This window comes from Rhinopithecus bieti, unplaced genomic scaffold (genome assembly GCF_001698545.2).
Source record: "Rhinopithecus bieti isolate Rb0 unplaced genomic scaffold, ASM169854v2 scaffold_39856, whole genome shotgun sequence".
Lineage (NCBI taxonomy): Eukaryota > Metazoa > Chordata > Mammalia > Primates > Cercopithecidae > Rhinopithecus > Rhinopithecus bieti.
This window is the reverse complement of record NW_016816291.1, coordinates 203784-231039: the sequence shown is the minus strand read 5'-3', so window position 1 is coordinate 231039 and position 27256 is coordinate 203784. Positions and strand designations below refer to the sequence as shown.

Genomic DNA, 27256 nt, shown 5'->3' with positions numbered 1-27256 from the left:
TGAAAATGCTTGGCTGGCTTGGAGGCAGGTTACAAAGAAATTCATAATTCATTTAGTTGACTTCATTATTCATTTAGCTGAATTCTTTTTGTTTTTTGTTTTTTTTTTTTTGAGACAGAGTCTCATTCTGTTGCCCAGACTGGAGTGGCAGTGGTGCTATCTTGGCTCACTGCAACCTCCACCTTCTGGGTCCAAGCAATTCTCCTGCCTCAGCCTCCTGAGTAGCTGGGATTATGGGCACACACCACCATGCCAGCCTAATTTTTGTATTTTTAGCTGAGACAAGGTTTCACCATGTTGGCCAGGCTGGTCTGGAACTCCTGACCTCAGGTGACCTGCCCGCCTCAGCCTCCCAAAGTGGTGGGATTACAGGCGTGAACCACCGCACCCGGCCCATTTAGTTGAATTCTAGTTCAACTAAATGAAGTAGAATTAGTTATGAAATTTATTTAGTTATGAAATTTATAATTCATTCATTCACTGATAACCACCTTATCTCTGAGATTTGGTGGTTACATGGCACTGTCCTGGATATACAGTATTTTCATATTAATACATTTTGGTATGCTTCCTTTTTAGGAAACTCGAAGGAAGGAAGGGATTGTGAAGCTGAAACCTCATGAAGAACCTCTTCGTTCTGAGATCCTCAGTGGAAAATTCACCATCTTAGTGAGTGTTTAGGGGCCCTATCTCGTAGGGCCTTATTACTTCCTTTTTTAACTGGTGTCCTGTTTGGACTTTGTTCCTATATACCTTATCCTGAATCTAGAGTCTCCACAGTTAGGAGCAGATGTGAAACAGCCATGCAGTTTGGTATAAAATTATTTTAGTAACAACTGGATTACTAATAGTTTCTAGTAATTAGAGTTATGAATGATAATTGAAAAATTAAATTATGGAAAATCAGTTGTTCAGTAGACTTAGAAAAGTTTCTTCAGTTGGTCCATTAAGGTTAATCATGGTCTTTGGGATAGGTATGCAATGTGTCAGACACCCATGCTTCCATACTTAACATAAGCTCTCCACTTAGTTGAGACCTCAGCCTTTCAAGTAAACATACAATGGCACTTTTAAGGCAGAGGGTGGAAATCATGATCCTGTTCCCTGGTTCTCTGCTGCTACTTGTTTCTTTTGCCATTCTGCCAGGGAAGTTAGCTAGGAAGCCAGTACAGAGCCATCCTTTGATCTGTCTGCAGTTGAAGAGCAAAGAGAATTTTTTTTTTTTTTCTTGTCACAGAAATATGGTCCAGGGAGTCCTGAGAGAATCAGGCAAGAGGTGATATTAACATTCTTCCCTTTGGGGAGCAATTGGTGAAGTTAGGGAATTATTCTTAGCATCTGTTTTGTACATGTATCAAACCCTTATCCAGTGTATGTCTTAGTAATTTCTGTGATTTTCTATTTGATTTTAAAAAATATTTCTTGCTTTACTTGCTTTAGAATGTTCGGGACCCAACAGGAGCCTCCATTGCCCTCTTTACTGCCAGGTTGCATCATCCCCACAAGTCAGTCCAACATGTGGTACTTCAGGCTCTGTTTTACTTGCTAGACAGAGCTGTGGATAGGTAAGCACTGAGACTATTTTTTAGGTATTCTACATGCAGGTAGGAAAGTGACAGTTTTTTACTTGATTAAATTCAGCAGTGCCTTCACCATTCTCCTAGGATGTGCCCTGGGCAATGCTATGAATAGAAAACAGTCCATGTCCTTCAGGATGCGGCATGTTTGCAGGCATTATCAAGATGGTGGGTGTTTTTTTTTTATTTTATTTTATTTTATTTTATTTTACTTTGAGATGGAGTCTTGCTCTGTCACCCAGGCTGGAGTGCAGTGGTGCGATCTCAGCTCACTGCAAGCTCCGCCTCCCAGGTTCACGCCATTCTCCTGCCTCAGTCTCCCGAGTAGCTGGGACTACAGGCACCTGCCACCGCGCCTGGCTAATTTTTTTTATTTTTAGTAGAGATGGGGTTTCACCGTAGTCTCGATCTCCTGACCTCGTGATCTGTCTGCCTCGGCCTCCCAAAGTGCTGGGATTATAGGCGTGAGCCACTGCGCCTGGCCGGTGGGTGTTCTCTTTACCACCTTGGCTGTATGTCAGGAAAACAGAAGCTAAGAAAGTCAATTATCGGCAATCTTCAGTGTATGGAAAACTACTTATTGGAAGAGAATGAGGGGGAGATGACCTGTGCTGGTTCTTTTTGCTCACATCAGAACCCTCTAGGGCCTCAGTTTCTTTGTTTGCAAAGCAGGAATAATGCCATTTAGTTCAGAGGATTTTGAGACTCAACATTCAGGGGATGGCTGGGTGCAGTGGCTCACACCTGTAATCCCAGCACTTTGGGAGGCTGAAGTGGGCGGATTGCTTGAGGCAGGAGAATGACGTGAACCTGGGAGGCGGGGCTTGCAGTGAGCCGAGATCACGCCACTGCACTCCAGCCTGGGTGACAGAGCGAGATTCCGTCTCAAAAAAAAAAAAAGAAAAAAAAATGGATTGGTAAATAGCATATACTTTTCTATCACCCAGTGCTACAGTACCATCTAGAAGTCTTCCGGGAGACAGGGCAGCCCAGCAGAAGATACACAGACAAAATAACTCAGAACCCAGGTTCTTAAAGGAGCAAGGAAGTTCCTTTAAGCAATGTGTAATTAAGAAAAGAGAGTGCTCAAGTTAAAGAAACTTAAGAAAATCCTGGGGAAGTCTGAACTTAGAGCAATTGGAATTAACAGAGATAGAGAGCTCTCTAAAAGCAGAAGGGCCTCCAAGGAGGAAGCCATCAACCATATCCACACCAGATGTTTGTGGGGCAGTAGAAGCAAGTCACAAAGGCTCAGAGCCAACACCAAGGAGAAATGGACAGATGTTTTGTAACCACATCTTACTTAGAGCTTCACCTTCCCTTAGTATTCCTTAGTAAGGAGGGTCTAAGCATGAAAAACAGAACTGTCTTATATAGTATTTGGGATTTCATATCCATTTTACTGAGTCTTATAAAATTCTAGAATATAGATTTAATCAGTCTCAATCTTTTTATGTTCTCTTTATAAAACCTCAAGTTAATAAAGTCTTCTGAGTACTAAGACTGACCACATAGAGTGTCTAANAACCATATCCACACCAGATGTTTGTGGAGCAGTAGAAGCAAGGGACAAAGGCTCAGAGCCAACACCAAGGAGAAATGGACAGATGTTTTGCAACCACATCTTACTTAGAGCTTCACTTTCCCTTAGTATTTCTTAGTAAGGAGGGTCTAAGCATGAAAACAGAACTGTCTTATATAGTATTTGGGATTTCATATCCATTTTACTGAGTCTTATAAAATTCTAGAATATAGATTTAATCAGTCTCAATCTTTTATGTTCTCTTTATAAAACCTCAAGTTAATAAAGTCTTCTGAGTACTAAGACTGATCACATAGAGTGTCTAAACTCAACTGACAATGAAGTCAGGATTGAGATATCCATAAATGGGAAGCCAGGTGAGCAATCCCTCTTTCCAGAATGGTGTTTTAACAATAAGCTGTATTCCCAAATGAGGCTTTTTTGTTTTGTTTTGTTTTGTTTTGAGACAGAGTTTCGCTCTTATTACCCAGGCTGGAGAGCAGTGAGCAGTGGTGTGATCTCAGCTCCCTGCAACCTCTGCCTCCCGGGTTCATGCAATTCTCCTGCCTCAGCCTCCCAAGTAGCTGGGATTACAGGTGCCTGCCACCATGCCCAGCTAATTTTTGTATTTTTAGGTTTCACCACATTGGCCAGGCTGGTCTCGAACTCCTGACCTCAGGTAATCCACCCTCCTGACCTCAGGTAATCCACCGACCTCAGCCTCACAAAGTGCTGGGATTACAGGCGTGAGCCACCATGCCTGGCCCCAAATTAGTATTTACATGCTACACAAGGTATTAGCCCTGTGGGGGATATAATGGGAAGGTCATTCCTTCCTGGAACTTCCTGTCTCTCTGGGCAGGCAAATTTAAAAAATACGAAACTCCAAACTTTTTGCACATTTCTAGTAGTGAAGAACAAGTAAAATTCACAAATCTATATTTATAAATAATAAACATTAATTACCACATTAATATAGCCAATATAAAACATACAAAAAAGAAATGCAGATTATGAAAATTTTTTTTTAAAATTTAACTTTTGGCCAGGCGCAGTGGCTCACGCCTGTAATCCTAGCACTTTGGGAGGCCGAGGCAGGCGGATCCTACTTGAGGCCAGGAATTGAGACCAGCCTGGACAACATGGTGAAACCCTGTCTCTGATAAAAATACAAAAAATCAGCTGGGTATGGTAGTGTGCGCCTTTAGTCCCAGCTTCTTGGGGGAAGTGGGAGAGGTTGCTGAGGTGGGAGGATCACTTGAGCCCAGAAGGGTGAGGCTGTAGTGAGCCATGATCACACCACTGCATTCCAGCCTGGGTGACAGAGCAAGACCTGTCTCAAAAAAAAAAAAAAAAACCCACAAAAAAGCCCACACAAAACAAACAACAACAACAAAAATCATTTAGGGAGAAGTCCAAAAGTATCAAGTTAAGCAAAAACCATCCTTAATAAAAAACAGGTGCATAAGCATAAAGAATGAGCTCAGGTCATCACTCTCTCCCTGCTAAGGTAAATGGTATTGTTACAATTCAATTGACAATTAAACTCAAGCCCCAAGAAGTTTTTTACAGTCATCACATGTTAGTCCAGCTGGTTCTAAGATCCTGGTTTCTTCACTCTTGGGCAGAGTTATTTCTATCCTCTCATACTGTTGTTCTGCTATTTCTTTTTCCCTGGTGCTTGCAATTTACAGTTTCTTACTGCTGTTGACATCTTTGGCTGGTCCTCTGGCTTAGAAGTGCTATATTGAGGCCAAGTGCATTGATTCAGGCCTGTAATCCTAGCACTTTGGGAGGCTGAGACCGGCAGATTGAGCCCAGGAGTTTGTGACCAGCCCTGGGAAACATGATGAAACCACCCATTTCTTGAGGGCACGGAACTTTCTTTTTAACATGTATAATGGAAAATATCCGAATCTCTGTATGTCGAGAGAGAATGGTATCATGAACATCCACATATCCATCATCCATCTTCTTCCAAGTGATCTGTAACCATCTTGTTTCATTGGTAGCCTCTCATGGATCTCCTATCCTCAGTTTCTTTCTTTCCTTTTTTTTTTTTTGAGACTAGGTCTTGCTTTGTCACCCAGGCTGGAGTGCAGTAGCATGATTGTAGCTCACTGCAGCCTTGAACTCCTGGCCTTATGTGATCCTCCCATCTTGGCCTCCCAGAATGCTGGGATTACAAGCATAAACCACTGCATCTGGCTTCTCAGTTTTTTAAAAACAAATGTCAGGGACTGTGTTTTAAACTTCTTGGTGTTTTCTGTAACATGTAGCTCAGGAATCAAACTCAGTAGGGAATCAGTCAGCTGTCACTGTAAATTTTTTTTTTTTGAGACAGTGTCACTCTGTTCCCCAGGCTGGAGTGCAGTGGCGCTTTCTCAGCTCACTGCAAGCTTCGCCTCCCAGATTCATGCCATTCTCCTGCCTCAGCCTCCCGAGTAGCTGGGACTACGGCGCTGGCCACCACGCCCAGCTAATTTTTTGTATTTTTAGTAGAGACAGGGTTTCACCATGTTATTCAGGATGGTCTCGATCTCCTGACCTCGTGATCCACCCGACTTGGCCTCCCAAAGTGCTGAGATTATAGGCGTGAGCCATCGCGCCCGGCCCATTGTAAATCTTAAACTGGGTGCAGTGGCTCATGCTTGTAATCCCAATGCTTTGGGAGGCCAGGTGAGAGGATCGCTTGAGTCCAGAAGTTTGAGACTAGCCTGGGCAACATACCAAGACCTCGTCTCTACAAAAAGTTTAAAAATTAGCCAGCTGGGCATGGTGAAGTTTGCCTGTAGCCCCAGACACTTAACAGAAGGCTGAACTGGGAGGATCACCTGAGCCCTGGGAAGTTGAGGCTGCAGTAAGCCATGATTGTGCCAGTGCACTACACCATAGGTGACAGAGCAAAATGCTGTCTTAAAATGTATATATATTCTGGTGGCTCACGCCTGTAGTCCCAGCACTTTGGGAGGCCAAGGGGGTGGATCTCCTGAGGTCAGGAGTTCGAGACCAGCCTGGCCAATATGGTGAAATCCCATGTCTACTAAAAATACAAAAAATTTGCCGGACGTGGTGATGGGTGCCTGTAATCCCAGCTACTCAGGAGGCTGAGACAGGAGAATCGCTTGAACTTGGGCAGAGGTTGCAGTGAGCAGAGATTGCGCTATTACACTTCAGCCTGGGCAACAAGAGCGAAACTCTGTCTCAAAAAAAAAAAAAGTGTATGTATATATATGTAATATATACACACATATATAAACACACACACATCTATCTGTCTATCTATTCTATACCCTAAAGTGTAAAAATCTTACTGCATTCATGTTTTATGTGCCTTCACAGGATGAGCACTTTGATCTGGGAATATAGAACCTGGATCATTCATTATGCATCCAAGCTTCTTTTTCTTAAATTCTCTTTGGCCCCTCACTGACTTGTTTTTGTTTTAGTCCCCTGCCACAAGCTGGAGTCATGAGCGGAGAGCCCATAAGTTGAATTTGACCCTTTAGGAGCTCATGGAGAAACAGAAAGTATCTAGATCTGGATAGCCTATTCAATAATTGTGCCACACATTTTCTTTGTTTCTTTCTTTTTATTTAAGAGACAGGGTCTCTTGCTCGGGCTGAAGTGCAGTTGTATCATCATAACTCACAGTAGCCTCAACTCCTGGGCTCAAATGATCCTCCTGCCTCTGTTTCCCAAGGAGCTGGGACCACAGGCACGTACTACTAAACCTGTTCAATTTAAAAATTGTTTTGTAGACATGGAGTTTACATGTTTTGTAGACATGAGACCAGGCTGGTCTCAAACTCCTGACCTCAAGCAGTCTTCACATCTCAGTCTCCCAAAGTGCTGAGATTACACGTGTGAGTCACTGTACCTGTCCTGTGCCACACATTTTAACAGCATCTTGGATCTTCGTGGATCATAGTCTCTCTTGGGTTGTGAAAAAGGAGTCAAGGGTAGGGCGCAGTGACTCATACCTGTGATCCCAGCACTTTGGGAGGCCGAGGTGGGTGGATCACTTGAGGTCAGGAGCTTGGGACCAGCCTGGGCAACATAATGAAACCCCATCTCTACTAAAAATTAAAAAATAAGTAAATAAATAAGAAAAAGGAGTAAAGATTTAACACTAATGTAACACATTAGGTGCCGGTTGAAACCAAGTCTGCTGGAGAAACTTTCATGTACCTCAGAATTAGACATTTTTGAAACGTTAGCTCATGGGCGGGTGCTTCTGCCTTGGAATTTGTTAAAGGGATAAAGATATGGAGGTTCCCAGGAGGTGCTGGTGCAAAAATAGTAAGATACAAAATAACTTTGAGACTGGCCATGGTGGCTTATGCCTGTAATCCCAACACTTGGGGAGGCTGATGTGGGTGGATCACCTAAGGTCAGGAGTTCCAAGACCAGCCTGGCCAACATGGCGAAACCCTGTCTCTACTAAAAATACATTAGCCAAGTGTGGTGGTGCATGCCTGTAGTCCCAGCTACTTGGGAGGCTGAGGCAGAAGAATTGCTTGAACACGGTCTTCGGAGGTTGCAGTGAGCTGAGATCCTGCCATTGCGCTCCAGCCTGGGTGACAAGAGTGAAACTCTGTCTCAAAACAAAAAACAGTAACTTTGAGACTCCTGGTTTCAGGAATGTATTTTGTGCCAAACATTTTCTCAATTCTAAATAGATGTGAAAACTGTTGCTGTCATCTGTGAGTAGTCCAATCAAATAATTTATTCCTAATGACCATTTGGGTCGCAAATCACATGTATGTACGGATCTGTCTTGGTGGAAGAGTACATCTTTGAGAAATCTTTATAAATTTGGGAAATTGGACTGAGAAATACTTTCTGTATCTTCAAATGTTCCTAATTTTGGTCTGGGAATAGGCTTACTTTTTTTTCCCCTGAGATGGAGTCTCACTCTGTTGCCCAGGCTGGAGTGCAGTGGTACAGTCTCGACTCACTGCAACCTTTGCCTCTTGGGCTCAGGCAATTCTCCTGCCTCAGCCGGGATTACAGGCATGTGCCACCATACCCGGCTAATTTTGTATTTTTTGTGGAAATGGGGCTTCACCATATTGGTCAGGCTGGTCTCGAACTCCTGACCTCAGGTGATCCACCCGCTTCAGCCTCCCAAAGTGCTGGGATTACAGGTGTGAGCCACCATACCCGGCCATGGCTTACTATTAATACCTGTTAATCTACTTTTTTTTTCCTTCCTTTCCCTTTTTTTTTTTTTTTTTTTTTTTTTTAAATAGAGTCAGGGTCTTGCCATGTCGCCCAGGCTGGTCTTGAACTCCTGGGTTCAAGCGATCCGGCTGCCTTGGCTTCCCAAAGTGCTAGGATTAGAGGCATGAGCCACTGCGTCTGGCCTTACTTTTTCTTAAGATAAGATCTCACTCTGTCTCCCAGGCTGGAGTGCAGTGGCATGATCTCACTGCAGCCTCGACCTCCTGCGCTCAAGCGACCCTCCCACCTCAGCCTCCTGGGTAGCTAGGACTATAGGCACAGGTCACTACATGATGAGGTATTGTCATGTTGCCCAGCCTGGTCTTAAATTCTTGGGCTCAAGCTATCCGCCCTCCTTAGCCTTCCAAAGTACTGAGGCTACAGGCATGAGCCACCATGCCGCCTTAATCTACTTTTTAGGAATGCTTTCCAAAGGCCATTTATGGGTTTGTTGTCTTCCTCCATTGGGTCATAAGAGACAAATTTACTATCAATGAGCTTAGAGGCATTCTTGTTCTACACAGTTTTCCACAGGTCTGAAATATTTTCTTAGAGATGGGCTTCCAGTCTACTGAATTACAATTCAGTGACCATTTATTTTTAAGGGCTTTGCTAGGGACTGTTGGGTGTAATGAGTTGAACAACAAGTTCTTGTCCTTTAGGAGAGAATCAGTTGGCTACACAGTATATTAAGGCCACAAGAAAAATCCACAGAAAGATTTATGGGGCTTTAAAGGAAAAAATGATCGGTAGCATATTTGATTACAGTTACCAGGGAGACTTTCATGGAAGAGGAAACTTTGGGATTGAGTACGGAATATGTTACAGGATTTGGGTAGGTAGATTCAGAGGGGTGGGAGAAAACAGTTCAGATTTTGATAACTTAGTTGCTGTAGAGCATTCTCAATACGAGTTTGGCATTTGGTAAATATGGATAAATCTGCCTTAATAAACATAGCAGATACCAAAGATAAGAGATCTTTTTGTAAGACCAATGTGCAGTCAGGCAGTTGTTTTGATCCTAGATGTTTCATACTCTCAGGTTTTGTTTTGGCATTAGGCTTTCAACCTGCCTCATCCATCTTCTTACTTAACAAATGTTTTTGTTCAATGGTTGATTTACAGCTTTGAAACTCAGAGGAATGGATTGGTGTTTATCTATGACATGTGTGGTTCCAATTATGCCAACTTTGAGCTAGATCTTGGCAAGAAAGTCCTAAACCTGCTGAAGGTAAGGCTATGGAGGGCCCTCTCAACTTTCCTTCAATGCTTGGGATTTTTTTTCTTTTTTTTTAATTCTTTGGGAAAAGATTTAGGAAAGATGCAAACTTCAGAAATTATGTTCAATGTAAAGGCCATCTGTAAATGATGACTACTGTCTGCTTCCACAGAACAAGAAATGACCTTAAAAATGAAGTGGGAGAAATTAAGGTAAAAAATGCACAGGAATGGCTGGGCATGGTAGCTCACGCCTGTAATCCCAGCACTTTGGGAGGCCAAGGTGGGTGGATCATGAGGTCAAGAGATCAAGGCCATCTTGACCAAAATGGTGAAACTCTGTCTGTACTAAAAACACACAAATTAGCTGGGCATGGTGGTGTGTGCCTGTAGTCTCAGCTACTTGGGAGATTGAGGCAGGAGAATCGCTCAAACCTGGGAAGCGGAGGTTGCAGTGAGCGGAGATCGTGCCATTGCGATCTCGCGACAGAGTGAGTCTGGCAACAGAGTAAGACATCGTCTCCAAAAAAAAAAAATGCATAGGAACATTCTGAGTCATAAAAGTGGAATGGGCCGGGTGCCCTGACTCACTTCTGTAATCCCAGCACTTTGGGAGGCTGAGGCATACTTACGTGTATAAGGTGTATATGAAACATACATAAATTTAGGCTGAGCGCGGTGGCTCACACCTATAATCCCAGCACTTTGGGAGGCCAAGGCGGGTGGATCACGAGGTCAGGAGATCGAAACCATCCTGGCTAACACGGTGAAACCCCATCTCTACTAAAAATACAAAAAAAAAAAAAAAAAAAATTAGCTGGGTGTGGTGGTGGGCGTGCCTGTAGTCCCAGCTACTCGGGAGGCTGAGGCAGGAGAATGGTGTGAACTGAGGAGGTGGAGGTTGCAGTGAGCCAACATCGCGCCACTGTGCTCCAGCCTGGGTGACAGAGCGAGACTCCGTCTCAAAAAAAAAAAAAAAAAAAAAGAAACATACATAAATTTCCTGCTTAGACTTGGGTCCCCTCCCTAAGATATCTCATTATGTATATGCAGATATTCTAAAATCTGAAAAAAATTCAAAACCTGAAACACTTCTAGTCTGAAGTATTTTGGATAAGGAATACCCAACCTGTGTTATGAATGGTGCTGTTATGAACATTCTTAAACATGTTTTCTGGTGCATATGTGTAAGAGGGTCTCTAGGGGAGTGTTTCTCAACCTTTTTTCATTGTTGCCTCACTAAGGAACCTTTTTCAGTATTTTTTTCCCCTAATAATTCCTCTTCTAATGAAATTTAAATACCATAGATATACTGCATATCTCTATGGACTCTTTAAAATTTATTTATATTTTATTTATTTATTTTTTTGCTCTTGTCGCCCAGGCTGGAGTGTGGTAGTGCGATGTCGGCTCACTGCCAACCTCCACCTCCTGGTTCAAGTGATTCTCCTGCCTCAGCCTCCTGAGTAGCTGGGATTACAAGCGCCCGCCACCACGCCTAGCCAATTTTTGTACTTTTGGTAGAAATGGGGTTTCTCCACATTGGCCAGGCTGGTCTCAAACTCCTCACCGCCGCCTCGGCCTCCCAAAGTGCTGGGATTATAGGCGTGAGCCACCACGCCCAGCCTAAATTTATGTATGTTTCATATACACCTTATACACATAAGTGTGCCTCAGCCTCCCAAAGTGCTGGGATTACAGGAGTGAGTCATGGCACCCAGCCCATTCCACTTTTATGACTCAGAATGTTCCTGTGCATTTTTTTTTTTTTTGGAGACGAAGTCTCACTCTGTTGCCAGACTGGAGTGCAGTGGCGCGATCTCCGCTCACTGCAACCTCGTTTCCTAGGTTTGAGTGATTCTCCTTATTTTTTAATAGAGGCAGAGTCTCACTGTGTTGTCCAGGGTGGTCTTGAATTCCTGGGCTCAAGCAGTACCGCCTCCTTGGCCTCCCAAAGTGCTGGGATTATAGGTATTGGCCTCTGTGCCTGGCCTCTTTATGTACTCTGTATACATAAAAAGAGTAAGATTTCTTTTTTTTTTTTTTTCCCTGAGATGGAGTCTCGCACTGTCGCCCAGGCTGGAGTGCAGTGGCATGATCTCGGCTCACTGCAAGCCCCGCCTCCCAGGTTCATGCCATTTTCCTGCCTTAGCCTCTCGAGTAGCTGGGACTACAGGTGTATACCTCCACGCCCGGCTAATTTTTTTGTATTTTTAGTAGAGACAGGGTTTCACCGTGTTAGTCAGGATGGTCTCAATTTCCTGACCTCGTGATCTGCCCGCCTCGGCTTCCCAAAGTGCTGGGATTACAGGCGTGAGCCATCGCACCCGGCCCAATTTCTTTTTTTTTTTTCTGGCTCTCCTCACCCTGTTCTCCTACTAATTTTACCCCTTTGGTTAGGTGATATCTCCCCCATTGAGAATTCATGCTCTAGGGTATACACCTAGGAGTGGATTGTTGGGTCCTACAGTCTGTGAAGATTTAACTTTATAAGACAATGTCAAACTGTGTTTCAAAGTGGTCGTACCCCCTTGCCATGTGTAATGATTTCCGTTGGTCTACATCCTTTTCAGCACTTACTAATGTCAGACTTCTTAATTTTTTTCTCAATCAAATGGATATGAAATGGTATCTTGTGGTATAGCTTGCATTTCTTTTATTAGTGAAATTATCTCTTCATATATTTGTTAGCTGTATATTTTTTCTTCTTCTGTGAAATGTCTATTTATGATTTCTCCATTTAGAAATTAATAGTTTTTAATATATTATTGATTCTAATCCATAAAGATACATATATACACACACACATATAATGTGTGCACACAGTAAACTGTCTCTTAATTTATAGATTGTTTTTTCACTTTTTATGAAGTTCTTTGACTAACAGAGTTCTTTTTTTTTTTTTTTGAGACCCAAGTCTTGCTCTGTTGCCAAAGCTTAGTGCAGTGGCACGATCTTGGCTCACTGCAACCTCTACCTCCTGGGTTCAAGCAGTTCTCATGCCTCAACCTCCTGAGTAGCTAGAATTACAGGCACGCACCACCACACCCAACTAATTTTTGTATCTTTTGTAGAGATGGAGTTTCACCATGGTGCCTAGGCTGGTCTCAAGGTCCTGAGCTCAAGCAATCCAGCCACCTTGGCCTCCCAAAGTGCTGGGATTACAGGCGTGAACCACTGTGTCTGACCCACAGAACTTAGTTTCATGCAGTTTTTCAATATTCCAGCCCTTTTCATGGATGGGGTTACCATGCAACACTGGCGGTCTAACTAGGAAGAAATCGTTCCCAAGAAATCCAAAAGAAAAAAAAAGAGGAATTGTAGCTAGTATCTTCTAGCCTGCTCTTTTTGCCACTTTTTTTTCTTTTATTTATTTATTTATTTTTTTGGAGACAGAGTTTCGCTCCTTTTCCCATAATGGAGTGCAGTGGTGCTATCGCGGCTCACTGCAACCTCCTCCTCCCAGTTCAAGCGATTCTCTTGCCTCAGCCTCCCAAGTAGTTGGGATTACAGGTACCTGTCACCACACCCAGCTAATTTTTGTATTTTTAGTGGAGACGGGATTTTGCTATATTGGCCAGGCTAGACTCGATCTCCTTACCTCAAGTGATCCACCAGCCTTGACCTCCCAAAGTGCTAGGATTACAGACATGAGCCACCGTGCCCAGCCCTTTTTGCCACTTTCAAAAGACTGATTCTTTTTTGTTGTTTGTTTGTCCTGAGACGGGGTGTCTCTCTGTCCCCCAGGCTGGAGTGCAATGGCGTGATCTCGGCTCACTACAACCTCCACCTCCTGGGTTCAAGTGATTCTCCTGCTTCAGCATCCTAAGTAGTTGGCATTACAGGTGTCTACCACCACACTCGGCTAATTTTTAGTAGTGATGGGGTTTCACCATGTTGGCCAGGTTGGTCTCGAACTCCCGACCTCAAGTGATCCGCCCACCTTGGCCTCTGAAAGTGCTGGGATTACAGGTGTGAGCCACCATGCCCAGCCTCAAAAGACTGATTCTCAATCTGACAGGTCACTCTGTTCTCTTCAGTTATCCTTTAGTTCTACTGATTTGGGGAATCCCCAGCACTCCTCTACGGTGAATATACAGCATCTAGAACAAACTTCTCCAAAGGCCTCTTCACTGAAGCGTGATAAACTACTTTCATCTTTTCCTTCAAAGATGCAACAATTTATTTCAGGGCCTAAATGTCCAAGGTCCTTTCAACCACCAAATCAAAAACCATTTTAGGGAAACACCTGTTATTTCCACAAAATGATAAATAGAAAATAGAAGCTATTACATCTGTTTTTTCAGAGCAGAGAACTACAGACCTGGGCCTAGTCCATTTACATGACTGTCTGGAGGTACCTGCTGCAGTCACGAGGGATGGGTGGCAGCTTGGTCAGCGGAGAATAGCCTGCAGCATTCTCCTGTGGTTATAAAGGATTTACCCCTCAATCCCAAACCTTTCCTCAAGGGATTAACAGAAAAGCCAGTGATGGTGAAACTTAAGTGGGGAATGGATTACAAAGGCTAACTGGTATCTGTAGATGAACCAGATCTATAGATGTATCTATATGAACATGTAGCTTGCAAATACAGAAGAATACATAGTTGGGGTATTGTCTGGACATCTGGATGAAGTTTTACTAAACTATAATAATGTCCTTTGTCTCAGAGGTGTGGAAAAGGAAGAGGATGGGAAAATGAGAGAATAGCATCTTTTCTGGGGAATTTTTAAAATATATATTTCTAGACAATAAAATTTGTTTGTTTTCAAATAAATAAATGACTCTATAGCACCCTCATATACTGTCAGTTCAGTAAGTTGTTAACACCTTTTGGAAGGCATCTGGCATTATAAATCCTTAAAAATGCACACACCCTTTGATCAGTTGTATTTCTGAAATTATATGCTAAGGAAACAATCAGGAAAACAAAGATTTATAAAAAGAGTATTTACTGCATATTTATTTTAGATAATTAAAAATAATACCTTAAGCTGACTCCAGTGACTTAAATCTATAATCTCAGCCCTTTGGGAGTTTGAGGTGGGAGAATTGCCTAAGGCAAGGGGTTCAGGACCAGTCTAGGCCACATAGCAAGACCCCGACTGTACAAAATTTAGCTGCATGTGGTGGTATGTGCCTATCGTCCCAGCTACCCAGGAGGCTGAGGCAGGAGGATCACTTGAGCCCAGGATATGGGGGTTCAGTGAACTATGATCATATGATTGCATTCCAGCCCAGTTGATAAAACCCTGTCTTAAAAAAAAAAAAAAAAGAATATTCATAATCTTTAGCCAAATAATCCCAGTCTTAGAAACAGCTTCTTAAAATAATTTAAAAGGAGGCTGGGTACAGTGACTTATGCCTGTAATCCCAGCACTTTGAAAGGCTGAGATGGGCGGATCACTTGAGGCCAGGAGTTCAAGACCAGCCTGACCAACATGGTGAAAGATCATCTCTGCTAAAAATACAAAAAAGTTAGCCAGGCGTGATGGTGCACACCTGTAATCCCAGCTACTCAGGAAGCTGAGGCAGGAGAATTGGTTGAACCCTTGAGCAGATATCGTGCCACTGCACTCCAGCTTGGGTGACCATGTGAGACTAAAAAAAAAAAAAAAAAAGAATTGAGTTTCAAAAAAGAATTAAAAGGAAAAGATAAAATGAGCATATCAGGATTATTTAGGCCTGAAAACAAACTGAATAATCAGAGTGATGGTTACATGGTTAATTAAATTACCTGTGTCATATTTATTCCCCAGGATATTGTGACTTTGTTAAAATTGACAAATAGAAAGTCTAAGTTGGGGAAAGGCGGGACTTTTTAATATGTAAAGGTGGAAAACAAAACAGCTACCCATATAGAAAAAAATGTCAGATTCCTACATCTCATACTATGTTCAGAAATCAACTTCAGATAGATTAAAGTCTTTTTTTTTTTTTTTTTGAGACAGAGTCTCGCTCTGTCGCCCAAGCTGGAGTGCAGTGGCTGGATCTCAGCTCACTGCAAGCTCCACCTCCCGGGTTCACGCCATTCTCCTGCCTCAGCCTCCCGAGTAGCTGGGACTACAGGCGCTCGCCACCTCGCCCGGCTAGTTTTTTTGTATTTTAGTAGAGACGGGGTTTCACCGTGTTAGCCAGGATGGTCTCGATCTCCTGACCTCGTGATCCGCCCGCCTCGGCCTCCCAAAGTGCTGGGATTACAGGCTTGAGCCACCGCGCCCGGCGATTAAAGTCTTAAATAGCAAAAACAGGCCAAGCGTGGAGCCTCACACCTGGAATCCCAACACTGGGAGGCCAAGGCAGGCAGATTGCTTGAGCCCAGTAGTTTGAAGCCAGCCTGGGCAACACGATGAAACCACTTGTATTTTATTCTACAAAATACAAAATTAGGCATGGTGGCACATTCTACTTGTGAGGCTGAGGTAGGAGGATCACTTGCAACCTGGGAGGTCAAGGCTATGGTGAGCCATGATGGTGCCACCGTACTCCAGCCTGGTCAACAGAGTGAGACCTCATCTCAAAAAAAAAAAAAGGACAAAAACAAAAGTTTAAATTTTTAAAAGAAAATAGCTCCTCAAGTGGACAAGTGGAAACAACCAATGTGCACAAGTGGAAACAACCCAAATGTCCATCAATGGATTAATAGATAGGAAAAATGTGGTATATTTATGAGGAAATATTATTCAGCCTTAGAAAGCAATGTAATTCTGAGACATGCTACAATATGGATTAACCTTGAAAACATTATGCTAAGTAGGATACACAAGACAAAAAAGGACAACTATAGTAGGATTCCAATAATATGAGGACTAAAAATATGCAAATTCATAGAGACAGAAAGTAGAACCAAGGTTACTAGGGACTAGGGGGAGAAGAGAATAGGGATATGTTGTTTAATGGGTACAGGGTTTTTGTTTGTGATGATGAAATAGTTCTGAAAATGAATAGTGGTGATGGCTGCATTGTGAACATACTTAATGCCAATAATTGTACACTTAAAATGTTTTAAAAGGTCAGTTTTGTTGTGTATATTTTACAATAAAAAACCAACTTAGAAAAATTAATACACATGGTGGAATCAGTGGTAGAGCAGTAAAAAAAAAAAAATAGTACTTTTTCTGACATTAAAATAGAAAAGGATTTAAGACACAAAATACACTAACCAGAAAAGAAAACATTTAACCATATTAAAATTAAGAACTTGGCGGGGCACGGTGGCTCAAGCCTGTAATCCCAGCACTTTGGGAGGCCGAGACGGGCGGATCACGAGGTCAGGAGATCGAGACCATCCTGGCTAACATGGTGAAACCCTGTCTCTACTAAAAAATACAAAAAACTAGCCGGGCAAGGTGGCGGGCGCCTGTAGTCCCAGCTACTCGGGAGGCTGAGGCAGGAGAATGGCGTAAACCCGGGAGGTGGAGCTTGCAGTGAGCTGAGATCTGGTCACTGCACTCCAGCCTGGGTGACAGAGCGAGACTTTGTCTCAAAAAAAAAAAAAAACAAAAAAAAACGCCGGGAGCAGTGGCTCAATGCCTATAATCCCAGCACTGTGGGAGGCCATGGCCAAGATAGGCAGATCACTTGAGGTCAGGAGTTCGAAACCAGCTGGCCAACATGGTGAAATTCTGTCTCTACTAAAAATACAAAAATTAGCAAGGTAGTGGGCACAGTCCCAGTTACTTGGGAACCCTGAGAGCTGGACACGAGGATCATTTGAGCCTGGGAGGTACGCAGGACACAGGTGAGCCAGGTGATTGTACAACTGCACTCCAGGCCTGGGCAACAGAGCAAGACCCTGGGCTCAAAAACAAAACAAAAACCAAAAACCGGACACAACCAAACAAAAAAACTAAGCCACTGTGCGAGTAGGAATGAAATGATTTTTTCATCCTTTATATTTGTGTGAGAGGCGTATCTTCTTTTTTTAGGATCCCTCATTTGCCATAGTGCACATTAGATTAATTTATTGATGGTAAATACATAGATGAACGAATAGATTAAAAAATGATTATGCATACATCAGACTGAATGAAAAGTTATGAAGAGAAATTTTAATTTTTAAATTTTTATTTATTATTATTATTATTATTATTATTTTGAGATGGAGTTTTGCTCTTGTTGCCCAGGCTGGAGTGCAGTGGTGCGATCTTGGCTTACTGCAACCTCCACCTCCTAGGTTCAAGCGATTCTCCTGCCTCAGTCTCCCAAGTAGCAGGGATTACAGGCGCATGCCACCATGCCCGGCTAATCTTTGTATTTTTAGTAGAGATGGGGTTTCACCATGTTGGCTGGGCTGGTTTCAAACTCCTGACTTCAAGTGATCTGCCTGCCTCGGCTTCCAGAAATGCTGGGATTACAGGCGTGAGCCACCGCGCCCAGCCATATTATTTTTTTTTGAGACAGAGTTTCGCTCTTGTTGCCCAGGGTAAAGTGCAATGGCGTGATCTCAACTCACTGCAGCCTCTGCTTCCTGGGTTCAAGTGATTCTCCTGCCTCAGCCTTCTGAGTAGTTGGGATTACAGGTGTCTGCTACCACACCTGGCTAGTTTTGTATTTTTAGTACTGACAGGTTTTACCATGTTGGCGAGGCTGGTCTTGAACTCCCGACCTCCAGTGATCCACCCACCTCAGCCTCCCGTAATGCTGGGATTATAGGCATGAGCCACCGCACCTGGTCGAGAAATGTTTAATGTTCAGTTTATTCATAATCTCATTTTTCCTTCATTTTAGTAACAGAACTTTTTTAGGAGGCATATATGTATGTTGATGTGTGGTATGTGTAGGATATCTGTTGTGAAGTCAGAATAGTTTCTGATCCATAAAGCTTATGGTAGACAAGAACTTAACATTGTTATTTTTAAAGGTAAATCAGCTTCTAATATCTTTAGTTTGTTTAACCACTTTTCCTATAGCTGCTGAGGTCAAACCTGAATTAGGCTATAGACTCACCCTGCTGGGTAAGAATGGGGAGAAGAGCAGAAAACCTAAACTTGGGCTTGAAGAGTCACAGGTTCCATTACACTTATGTGTTTTCTCCACAGGGAGCATTTCCAGCTCGTCTGAAGAAAGTACTGATTGTGGGGGCACCCATATGGTTCCGAGTGCCCTATTCTATCATCAGCCTCCTCCTGAAGGACAAAGTCCGGGAGAGGGTAAGGCAAGCTCGCCCTTTTTTATTTGGAGGTGAATAGATACATTCTCATCTCTACCACTGAATTCCTGCCAATTAATTTTCTGCCTTCAAAAAATCCTCCTGGTGTGTCTCCTAGAGCCTGTTCTGCTTCTGTTAGTGCATTCACTCATATTCTCTACCTGATTCATTAGTCAGTTCGATACAGACTGCCTCTCTTACTGTACTACAAGCTTCTTGAAGTTTGAAACTAGACACAGTTTATCTGGTTCTCACTTTCTATAGCACCTTGCATAAGATAGTACTGAAAGATTGTGTCCTGGAGGTAACTTAGGGATAGCTGCTACTTCCAAAATTTATCCTAGAGCTGCATAGGCCTTTAATATTTAACAGCTTGTAATATAATTGCATTCGTTGAACCGGCATTTGAATTTGTTCAACTGGAAACATCATTCAATCCCTTTGACCACCAGGGTTGTGGAGGAAAGTTTTTCATTATGTCTCTTTCTACATTTATTCCTGGCATTTTTTTTCTCAGAACATCTTGTTGCTTCCCAATTTTAAAAGCAAAATTACCTTAATTCTGGGCTGAGTGTAGCGGCTCATGCCTATAATCCTAACACTTTGGGAGTCCGAGGCCAAGGTGGGAAGATCGCTTGAGGCCAGGAGTTCAAGACCAGCCTGGGCAACATAGTGAGACCCTGTAGCCAGAATAAAACCAAAAACTTTAATTGTTATAATCTCCTGAGTGTCCCATGATTAAAAAATTTATGGTCTCAGTTACTGATTGCAGCCATTAAAAGATAGGACATATGAAAGTAAAGACATTTGTTTCTGTGTTAGCTACTTAAACATCTAATGACACAGAGTAGGAGAGATCTTTTTTTTTCTTTTTTCTTTTCTTTTTTTTTTTTTTGAGATGGAGTCTCACTCTGTCGCCCAGGCTGGAGTACAGTGGCACGATCTTGGCTCACTGCAGCCCCGCCTCCTGATTTCAAGCGATTCTTCTGCCTCAGCCTCCTGAGTAGCTGGGAGTACAGGCTCACACCACCACGCCCAGCTACTTTTTGTATTTTTAGTAGAGATGGGGGTTTCACCATATTGGCCAGGCTGGTCTCCAACTCCTGACCTCATGATCCGCCCGCCTTGGCCTCCCAAAGTGCTGGGATTACAGGCGTGAGCCACCGTGGTTTTTTGTTGTTGTTGTTGTTTTGTTTGTTTGTTTGAGATGGAATTTTGCTCTGTCTCCCAGGCTGGAGTGCAGTGGTGCGATCTCGGCTCACTGCAAGCTCCGCCTTCCAGGTTCAAGCGATTCTCCTGCCTCAGCCTCTCTAGTAGCTGGGACTACAGGTGCATGCTGTCACGCCCAGCTAATTTTTTGTGTTTTTAGTAGAGACGGGGTTTCACTGTGTTAGCCAAGATAGAGTCTTGATCTCCTGACCTTGTGATCTACCCGCCTCGGCCTCCCAAAGTGCTGGGATTAGAGGCATGAGCACCATGCCCGGCCATGAGAGATCTTTTCTTTCTTTCTTCCTTTTTTTTTTTTGAGATGGAGGTTTGCTCTTGTCGCTCAGGCTAGAGTGCAATGGCATGACCTTGGCTCACTGCAACCTCCAACCCCCAGGTTCAAGATGATTCTCCTGCCTCAGCCTCCCGAGTTGCTGGGATTATAGGCTCCCACCACCATGCCCAGATAATTCTTGTATTTTTTTTTTTAGTAGAGATGGTGTTTCACCATGTTGGACAGGCTGGTCTCAAACTCCTGACCTCAGGTGATCCACCTGCCTCAGCCTCCCAAAGTGCTGGGATTACAGGCGTGAGCCACCATGCCAGCTGGAGAGATCTTTTCTAAGGTAACTCTTTGAGAGGACTCCATAGTCAGGTTCTTGCACTTGAATGATAGGAATTATACATGCATGTATAAACTCAAAATATATTAAGTACTTTTTGTAGATGAAGCACTGGTTCCTGATAATTAAAAATTAAGTGAGATAGTCTGCCCTCAAGGAGCTCATGGTCTTGATAGGGAACACAGAAATACACGTATGAGAACTTTGGCTCTGCAGGAACGCAGAGAAGCATATTGCCTCAGGCAGTCAGGAAAGACTTCACAGAAGAGGTGAGCTGTGCTGGTCCATGAAGAGGCAGAGGAGGAAAAGAAGGCATTCCAAGAAGAGGCAACAGCAAAAGAGATGAGCTTTTAGGAGGAAGAGCATCCCCATTCCACAGAGATCCTAAGGAGAACCAGTTAAGCTAATTTGCTCCAGCATGGCTATGTCCAAGCAAAGAGCAGCATTAAGTCTTATGATTACTACAAAAAATTGTCTGGGCGTGGTGGTGTGCATCTGCAGTCCCAGTTACTTGGGGGGCTGAGGTGGGAGGATCCCTTGAGCCCAGGAGGTTGAGGCTGCAGTGAGCCTTGATCACGCCACTATAGTCTAGGCTGGGTGAAAAAGTGAGACCCTGTCTCAAAAAAAAAGTGTTATCTAACATTATTCCTGAGCTACCCTGCCTCTGGGTGTCTTGCTTTCATAGAATCCTATCTTTGTGAACAGTTATACCAAGCTGAGTAAAACACAAGCTAACAGGTCTTAGAATGGGTTGTCTGAGTATGGGGTTGACAAAAATAACTACTACCTATGCATTCTTAGTGGCCAAAAAAAGAGTACCAGCATTCAGCGATGCTGGGAAGCCTTGTTAATAATATAAAGCTTTTGTTCACTATAGCATCCTTTCAGAAGATGTGTAACAGTGTCCCTAATTCCAGGAGTGAATTTTATATACATTCTGGGAGTTCACACTGGCAAATTCATAGGACTTAAATCTCAGGCAGATGAAATGTAGTCTACTACTTTTACAGTATACCTTGAATTTCAAGAAAATCTCATACCATCCCCCAAACCTGATATAAACACATTTATTCTTTATCACTCTCTATATGCCTTTCCCTCTCCCCACATACTCACATGGTTCTTTCTAACTTTCTAGATTCAGATATTAAAGACATCTGAGGTCACGCAGCATCTGCCCAGGGAGTGTCTTCCAGAAAACCTGGGTGGGTACGTCAAAATTGATCTCGCCACTTGGAATTTCCAGTTCCTACCCCAGGTGAACGGCCACCCAGATCCCTTCGATGAGATCATCCTGTTCTCCCTCCCTCCTGCCTTAGACTGGGACTCAGTACATGTTCCAGGTCCCCATGCTATGACCATCCAAGAGTTGGTGGACTATGTTAACGCCAGGCAAAAGCAAGGAATCTATGAGGAATATGAAGACATTCGCCGGGAGAACTCTGTTGGCACTTTCCACTGTTTCATGTAAGTAGGAAAGGTGTGGGCCAGCAGCTGGTTACCCGGATGCTTCTGGTGGGCTCTGGCAACAGCTCCTTCCACCCTTCACTTGCTTAACAGAGACCCTTCCTTGTGTTAGGCAACATCACTCCCACATAAATGATGGTTTCTCGCATGCAGGAAGAGGTACTTTCTGCTTTGGTGCTTCTTACCAACATCCTATGCTCTGAAATTTCTGAAGGTCTTTGGTACCAACAGGATAACCCTGTTGGACATATTTTTGGATATTTTTCTGAAATGCAAGTTTTTTTTTTTTTTGAGGCAGAGTCTTGCTCTGTTGCCCAGGCTGGAGTGCAGTGGCCGGATCTCAGCTCACTGCAAGCTCCGCCTCCCGGGTTCCCGCCATTCTCCTGCCTCAGCCTCCGGAGTAGCTGGGACTACAGGCGCCGCCACCACGCCTGGCTAGTTTTTTGTATTTTTTAGTAGAGACAGGGTTTCACCGTGTTAGCCAGGATGGTCTCGATCTCCTGACCTCGTGATCCGCCCGTCTCGGCCTCCCAAAGTGCTGGGATTACAGGCTTGAGCTACCACGCCCGGCCAAGTTTTTTTTTAAAGTAGGTTCAAAATAGGCTACTCTTTATTCCAGTTCTCAGTGTGAGCGCTGATCTGTTCATTTAGGCAGTTTCTCCCCATAACATTTATGGTATAACATTACATCTTGAGGAGGGGTATGTGGTACACTTAAAATAATCCACAGTCAGTAAGAGAGTACAGTTGCCTCATAGGACTTTAACCCCTTGAGATTTTCATTCTACTCAAATCTTATCACAAAACCATCTGGCTAGTTTATAACTCTGGCTCATAACTACTTGATAACTACTGTTGGCCATAGAACATAGATCCTCCCTTCCTTCCTCCCTCCCTCTTTCCTTTTTTTTTTCTTTTTGAGACGGAGTCTCATTCTGTCACCTAGGCTGGAGTGCAATGGCGCGATCTCGGCTCACTGCAACCTCCGCTTCCCAGGTTCAAGCAATTCTCCCTGCCTCACCCTCCCAAGTAGCTGGGATTATAGGCATGCACCACAACGCCTGGTTAATTTTTGTATTTTTAGTAGAGACAGGGTTTCACGGTGTTGGCCAGGTTGGTCTCGAACTCCTGACCTCAGGTGATCTGCCCGCCTCGGCCTCCCAAAGTGCTGGGATTACAGGTATGAGCTACCACACCCGGCCTTTTTTTCTTTTTTCTCTTCTCCTCTTCTCCTTTTCTTTTCTTTTCTTCTATATTATTTTCCTCAAATTCCTAGGTTCAAGTGATCCTCCTACCTCAGCCTCCTGAGTAGCTGGGACTATAGGTATGTGCCACTATGTCCAGCTACTTTTTTATTTTTTGAAGAGATGGGATTTCAGCATGCTGCCCAGGTTGGTCCTAAACTCCGAGGCTCAAGTGATCCTCCTGCCTCAACCTCCCAAAGGGTTGGGATTACAGGCGTGAGCCAGTGCACCCAGTCAGATTATTTATCTTACCATGTTACTGTCATTTATTTTACCATGTTTTAATTGGCTGCTCCAGTAATCTCTTTCTCTCCAACTAGTGAGCTGTGTCTTTTGAAAACTGCAGAAACTAGGGCTGGGTGCAGTGTCTCAGGCCTATACCCAGCACTTTGGGAGTAAAGGAATAGGAGGATCATTTGTGCCCAGGAGTTTGAGACCAACCTGAGCAGCATAGCAAGACCCCACCTCTACAAAAATAAAAAACAAAAAAATTAGCCAGGCATGGTGGCACACTCCTGTTGTTCCAGCTGCACTGGAGGATGACTTGAGCCGGGGAGGTCAAGACCGCAGTGAGTTATGATCACGCTACTGAACTCCAGCCTGAGTGACAGAGTAAGACTTTGTCTAAGGAAAAAAAAAAAGAAAAAAAAAAGGAAAGAAAATTAGGGAAGCTGTCCTAGTGGGTCCCAGCCTCATATTCCAACTTAACCAAAAATTCCCTCTGTGAGTGACACAAGTTATTTCCCATCTCAGCACTTCAGTTTTCCTCTGTATAATATGTGACTACTGGACTCTGATCTTCACCTACCTTTGTAGCTTAAATGTTTTAGAAATCTAGGATTCTGTGAGTACCTCTTCTCTCTTGTAACTCCTGCCCAGTGTAGTCAGTGTGCTCTGAATAAGATGCAGGGATAGAGTCTTTTAGCAAAGCAAAGAGGGAAAATAATGAGACAGGGAAAGTCAGAAAGAAGAGGCACTTGGGAAGGAAGTCAATCAGAGCAAGAATACAAAAGAAAATAAGAGGAGACATAGGGGACACAGACCCCATATCAACAAGGGAAAGTATTCTTTTCTCTCATACAGCTCTGTTTCTTCCCTACCAGCTCCAGACCCCTATTTTTATTTCATTTTATTTATTGTATTTATTATTTTATTATTTTTTTTTAGAGACAGGGTCTTGCTTTGTCCCCTAGGCTGGAGCATAGTGGCATGATCATGGCTCACTGCAACCTTCATCACTTGATGCTCAGTTGATTCTCCTGCCTCAGCCTCTTGAGTAGCTGAGACCACAGACATGCACCACCATGCCTGGCTAATTTTTTAAAATTTTTTGTAGCGTCTCCCTATGTTGCCCAGGCTGGTCTTGAACCCCTGGACTCAAGTGATCCTCCTGCCTTAGCCTTCCAAAGTGCTGGAATTATAGGTGCTACCTATGCCCAGCTACCAGACTCCCTGTTTACATCCAATCTGTTTTGCAGACAGAACCGTTATTCCGTTAAAGTCTTTTTTGTTGTTGAGACAGTCTCACTCCATCACCCAGGCTGGAGTGCAATGGTGTGATCTCGACTCACTGCAACCTCCGCCTCGTGGGTTCAAGCCATTCTGTGCCTTAGTCTCCCAAGTAGATGGAATTACAGGTGTTTGCCACCACACCCAGCTAAATTGTGTGTGTGTATATGTATGTATGTGTGTGTGTGTATTTATTAATTAATTTACTTATTTAGAGACAGAGTCTCACTCTGTCGGCCAGGCTAGAGTACAGTGGCATGATATCGGCCCACTGCAACCTCCATCTCCCATACTCAAGCAATTCTCCTGCCTCAGCCTCCTGAGTAGCTGGGATTACAGGCATGTGACACCACGCCCAGCTAATTTTGTATTTTTAGTAGAGATGGGGTTTCACTGTGTTGGCCAGGCAGGTCTCAAACTACTGACCTCGGGTTATTCACCCTCCTTGGCTTCCCAAAGTGCTGGGATTACAGGCGTGAGCTACCGTGCCTGGCCTAATTTGTATATTTTTAGTAGAGATGGGGTTTTGCCATGTTGGCCAGGCTGATCTCCAACTCCTGACAAGTGATCTGCCCACCTCGGCCCGGCAAAATGCTGGGATTACAGGCATGAGCCACCATGCCCAGCCTCCCTTGCAGTCTTGAATCAAGGAAGTACATTGGAGCAGGGAGGGATGCTAGGCTGATCTAAGAGTATGCACACTTATCCTGGGGATTCTTCACCTTGCTGTTGGTGCTTCTGCAGCTACCAACTGCTGTGAGGCCCTTGAGATATCACTTCTACTATGGAGTCTCCCCTCCTCCATTAAAAAAGTGGGTTTGGCTGGGCATGGTGGCTTACGCCTGTAATCCCAGCACTTTGGGAGGCCGAGGCTGTGGGTCACAAGGTCAAGAGATTGAGACCATCCTGGCCAACATGGTGAAATCCCATCTCTACTAAAAATACAAAAATTAGCTTGGTGTGGTGGCATACACCTGTAGTCCCAGCTACTCGGGAGGCTGAGGCAGGAGAATTGCTTGAGCCCAGGAGGTGGAGGTTGCTGTGAGCTGAGATTGTGCCACTGCACTCCAGCCTGGGCAACAGAGCAAGACTGTCTCAAAAAAAAAAAAAAAAAAAAAAAAATGGGTTTAGATCGTCTTGTTGGCATCATCCAAACCAGCTACCATTTGACAATCAGAGAACAGATCCCTCATCCAATAAGAGGACTTACTAGTCTTGCCTATTGAATGATTGGTTCCCCACTTGATAATTTAGAACCTAGAATCCTCATCAGCTCCAGGCCTCTGACTTACACCAATTCCCAGTGGAGCTACTTACACAGAACAAACTATGTCTCCCTTGGAATTCTGGATTATGAAGTGGCTATCAGTGTATATTCACTCTTGCCCAGGATTCCCCTGGACCAAGAGACTTTCTTTACCTTTTCTCTTTTTACTTTTTCTTATAATTGTAGATTCACCTGCAGTTGTAAGAAATAATAGAGACATATCACATGTACCCTTTCTGCAGTTATCCCATGATAACATCTTCCAAAACTATAGTATCACAGCCAGAATGTTAATATTGATACAATCCACCAATCTGATTTAGACTTCCCCAGTTTTACTTTGTGTGTGTTTAGTTCTATGCAGTTTTGTCACACATGTAGGTTTGTGTATCTATCACCATAGTCAATATACAAAGAGTTCTATCACCACAAGCCTCCCCTCGTTGCCCTTCAATATTTTATCTTTATTTATTTATTTATTTATTTATTTATTTATTTATTTATTTATTTTGAGATGGAGTCTCGCTCTNCTGGACCAAGAGACTTTCTTTACCTTTTCTCTTTTTACTTTTTCTTATAATTGTAGATTCACCTGCAGTTGTAAGAAATAATAGAGACATATCACATGTACCCTTTCTGCAGTTATCCCATGATAACATCTTCCAAAACTATAGTATCACAGCCAGAATGTTAATATTGATACAATCCACCAATCTGATTTAGACTTCCCCAGTTTTACTTTGTGTGTGTTTAGTTCTATGCAGTTTTGTCACACATGTAGGTTTGTGTATCTATCACCATAGTCAATATACAAAGAGTTCTATCACCACAAGCCTCCCCTCGTTGCCCTTCAATATTTTTATCTTTATTTATTTATTTATTTATTTATTTATTTATTTATTTATTTATTTTTGAGATGGAGTCTCGCTCTGTCGCCCAGGCTAGAGTGCAGTGGCCAGATCTCAGCTCACCGCAAGCTCCGCCTCCCGGGTTTACGCCATTCTCCTGCCTCAGCCTCCCGAGTAGCTGGGACTACAGGCACCCGCCACCTCACCCGGCTAGTTTTTTGTATTTTTTAGTAGAGACGGGGTTTCACAGTGTTAGCCAGGATGGTCTCGATCTCCTGACCTTGTGATCCGCCCGTCTCGGCCTCCCAAAGTGCTGGGATTACAGGCTTGAGCCACCGCGCCCGGCCTATTTATTTTTTTAAATAAATAAAGAGTCTTGCTCTGTTACTCAAGCTGG

At 43.5% G+C, this 27256-nt stretch overlaps 1 protein-coding gene and 1 pseudogene across 1 annotated transcript in view; both read left to right on the top strand.

The window, feature by feature from the left end:
* Window positions 1-27256, top strand: part of PTPN9 (protein tyrosine phosphatase non-receptor type 9) — a 119373-nt gene that overhangs the window by 54024 nt on the left and 38093 nt on the right. Inside the window, exons 3-7 of the mRNA XM_017854794.1 lie at window positions 580-669; window positions 1441-1565; window positions 9451-9556; window positions 18586-18696; window positions 21663-21991. Of these exons, the coding sequence (XP_017710283.1) occupies window positions 580-669; window positions 1441-1565; window positions 9451-9556; window positions 18586-18696; window positions 21663-21991 (761 nt within the window). The remainder of the gene's footprint in view (window positions 1-579; window positions 670-1440; window positions 1566-9450; window positions 9557-18585; window positions 18697-21662; window positions 21992-27256) is intronic.
* On the top strand, window positions 9725-14254 carry LOC108516996 (small nuclear ribonucleoprotein F-like; annotated as a pseudogene).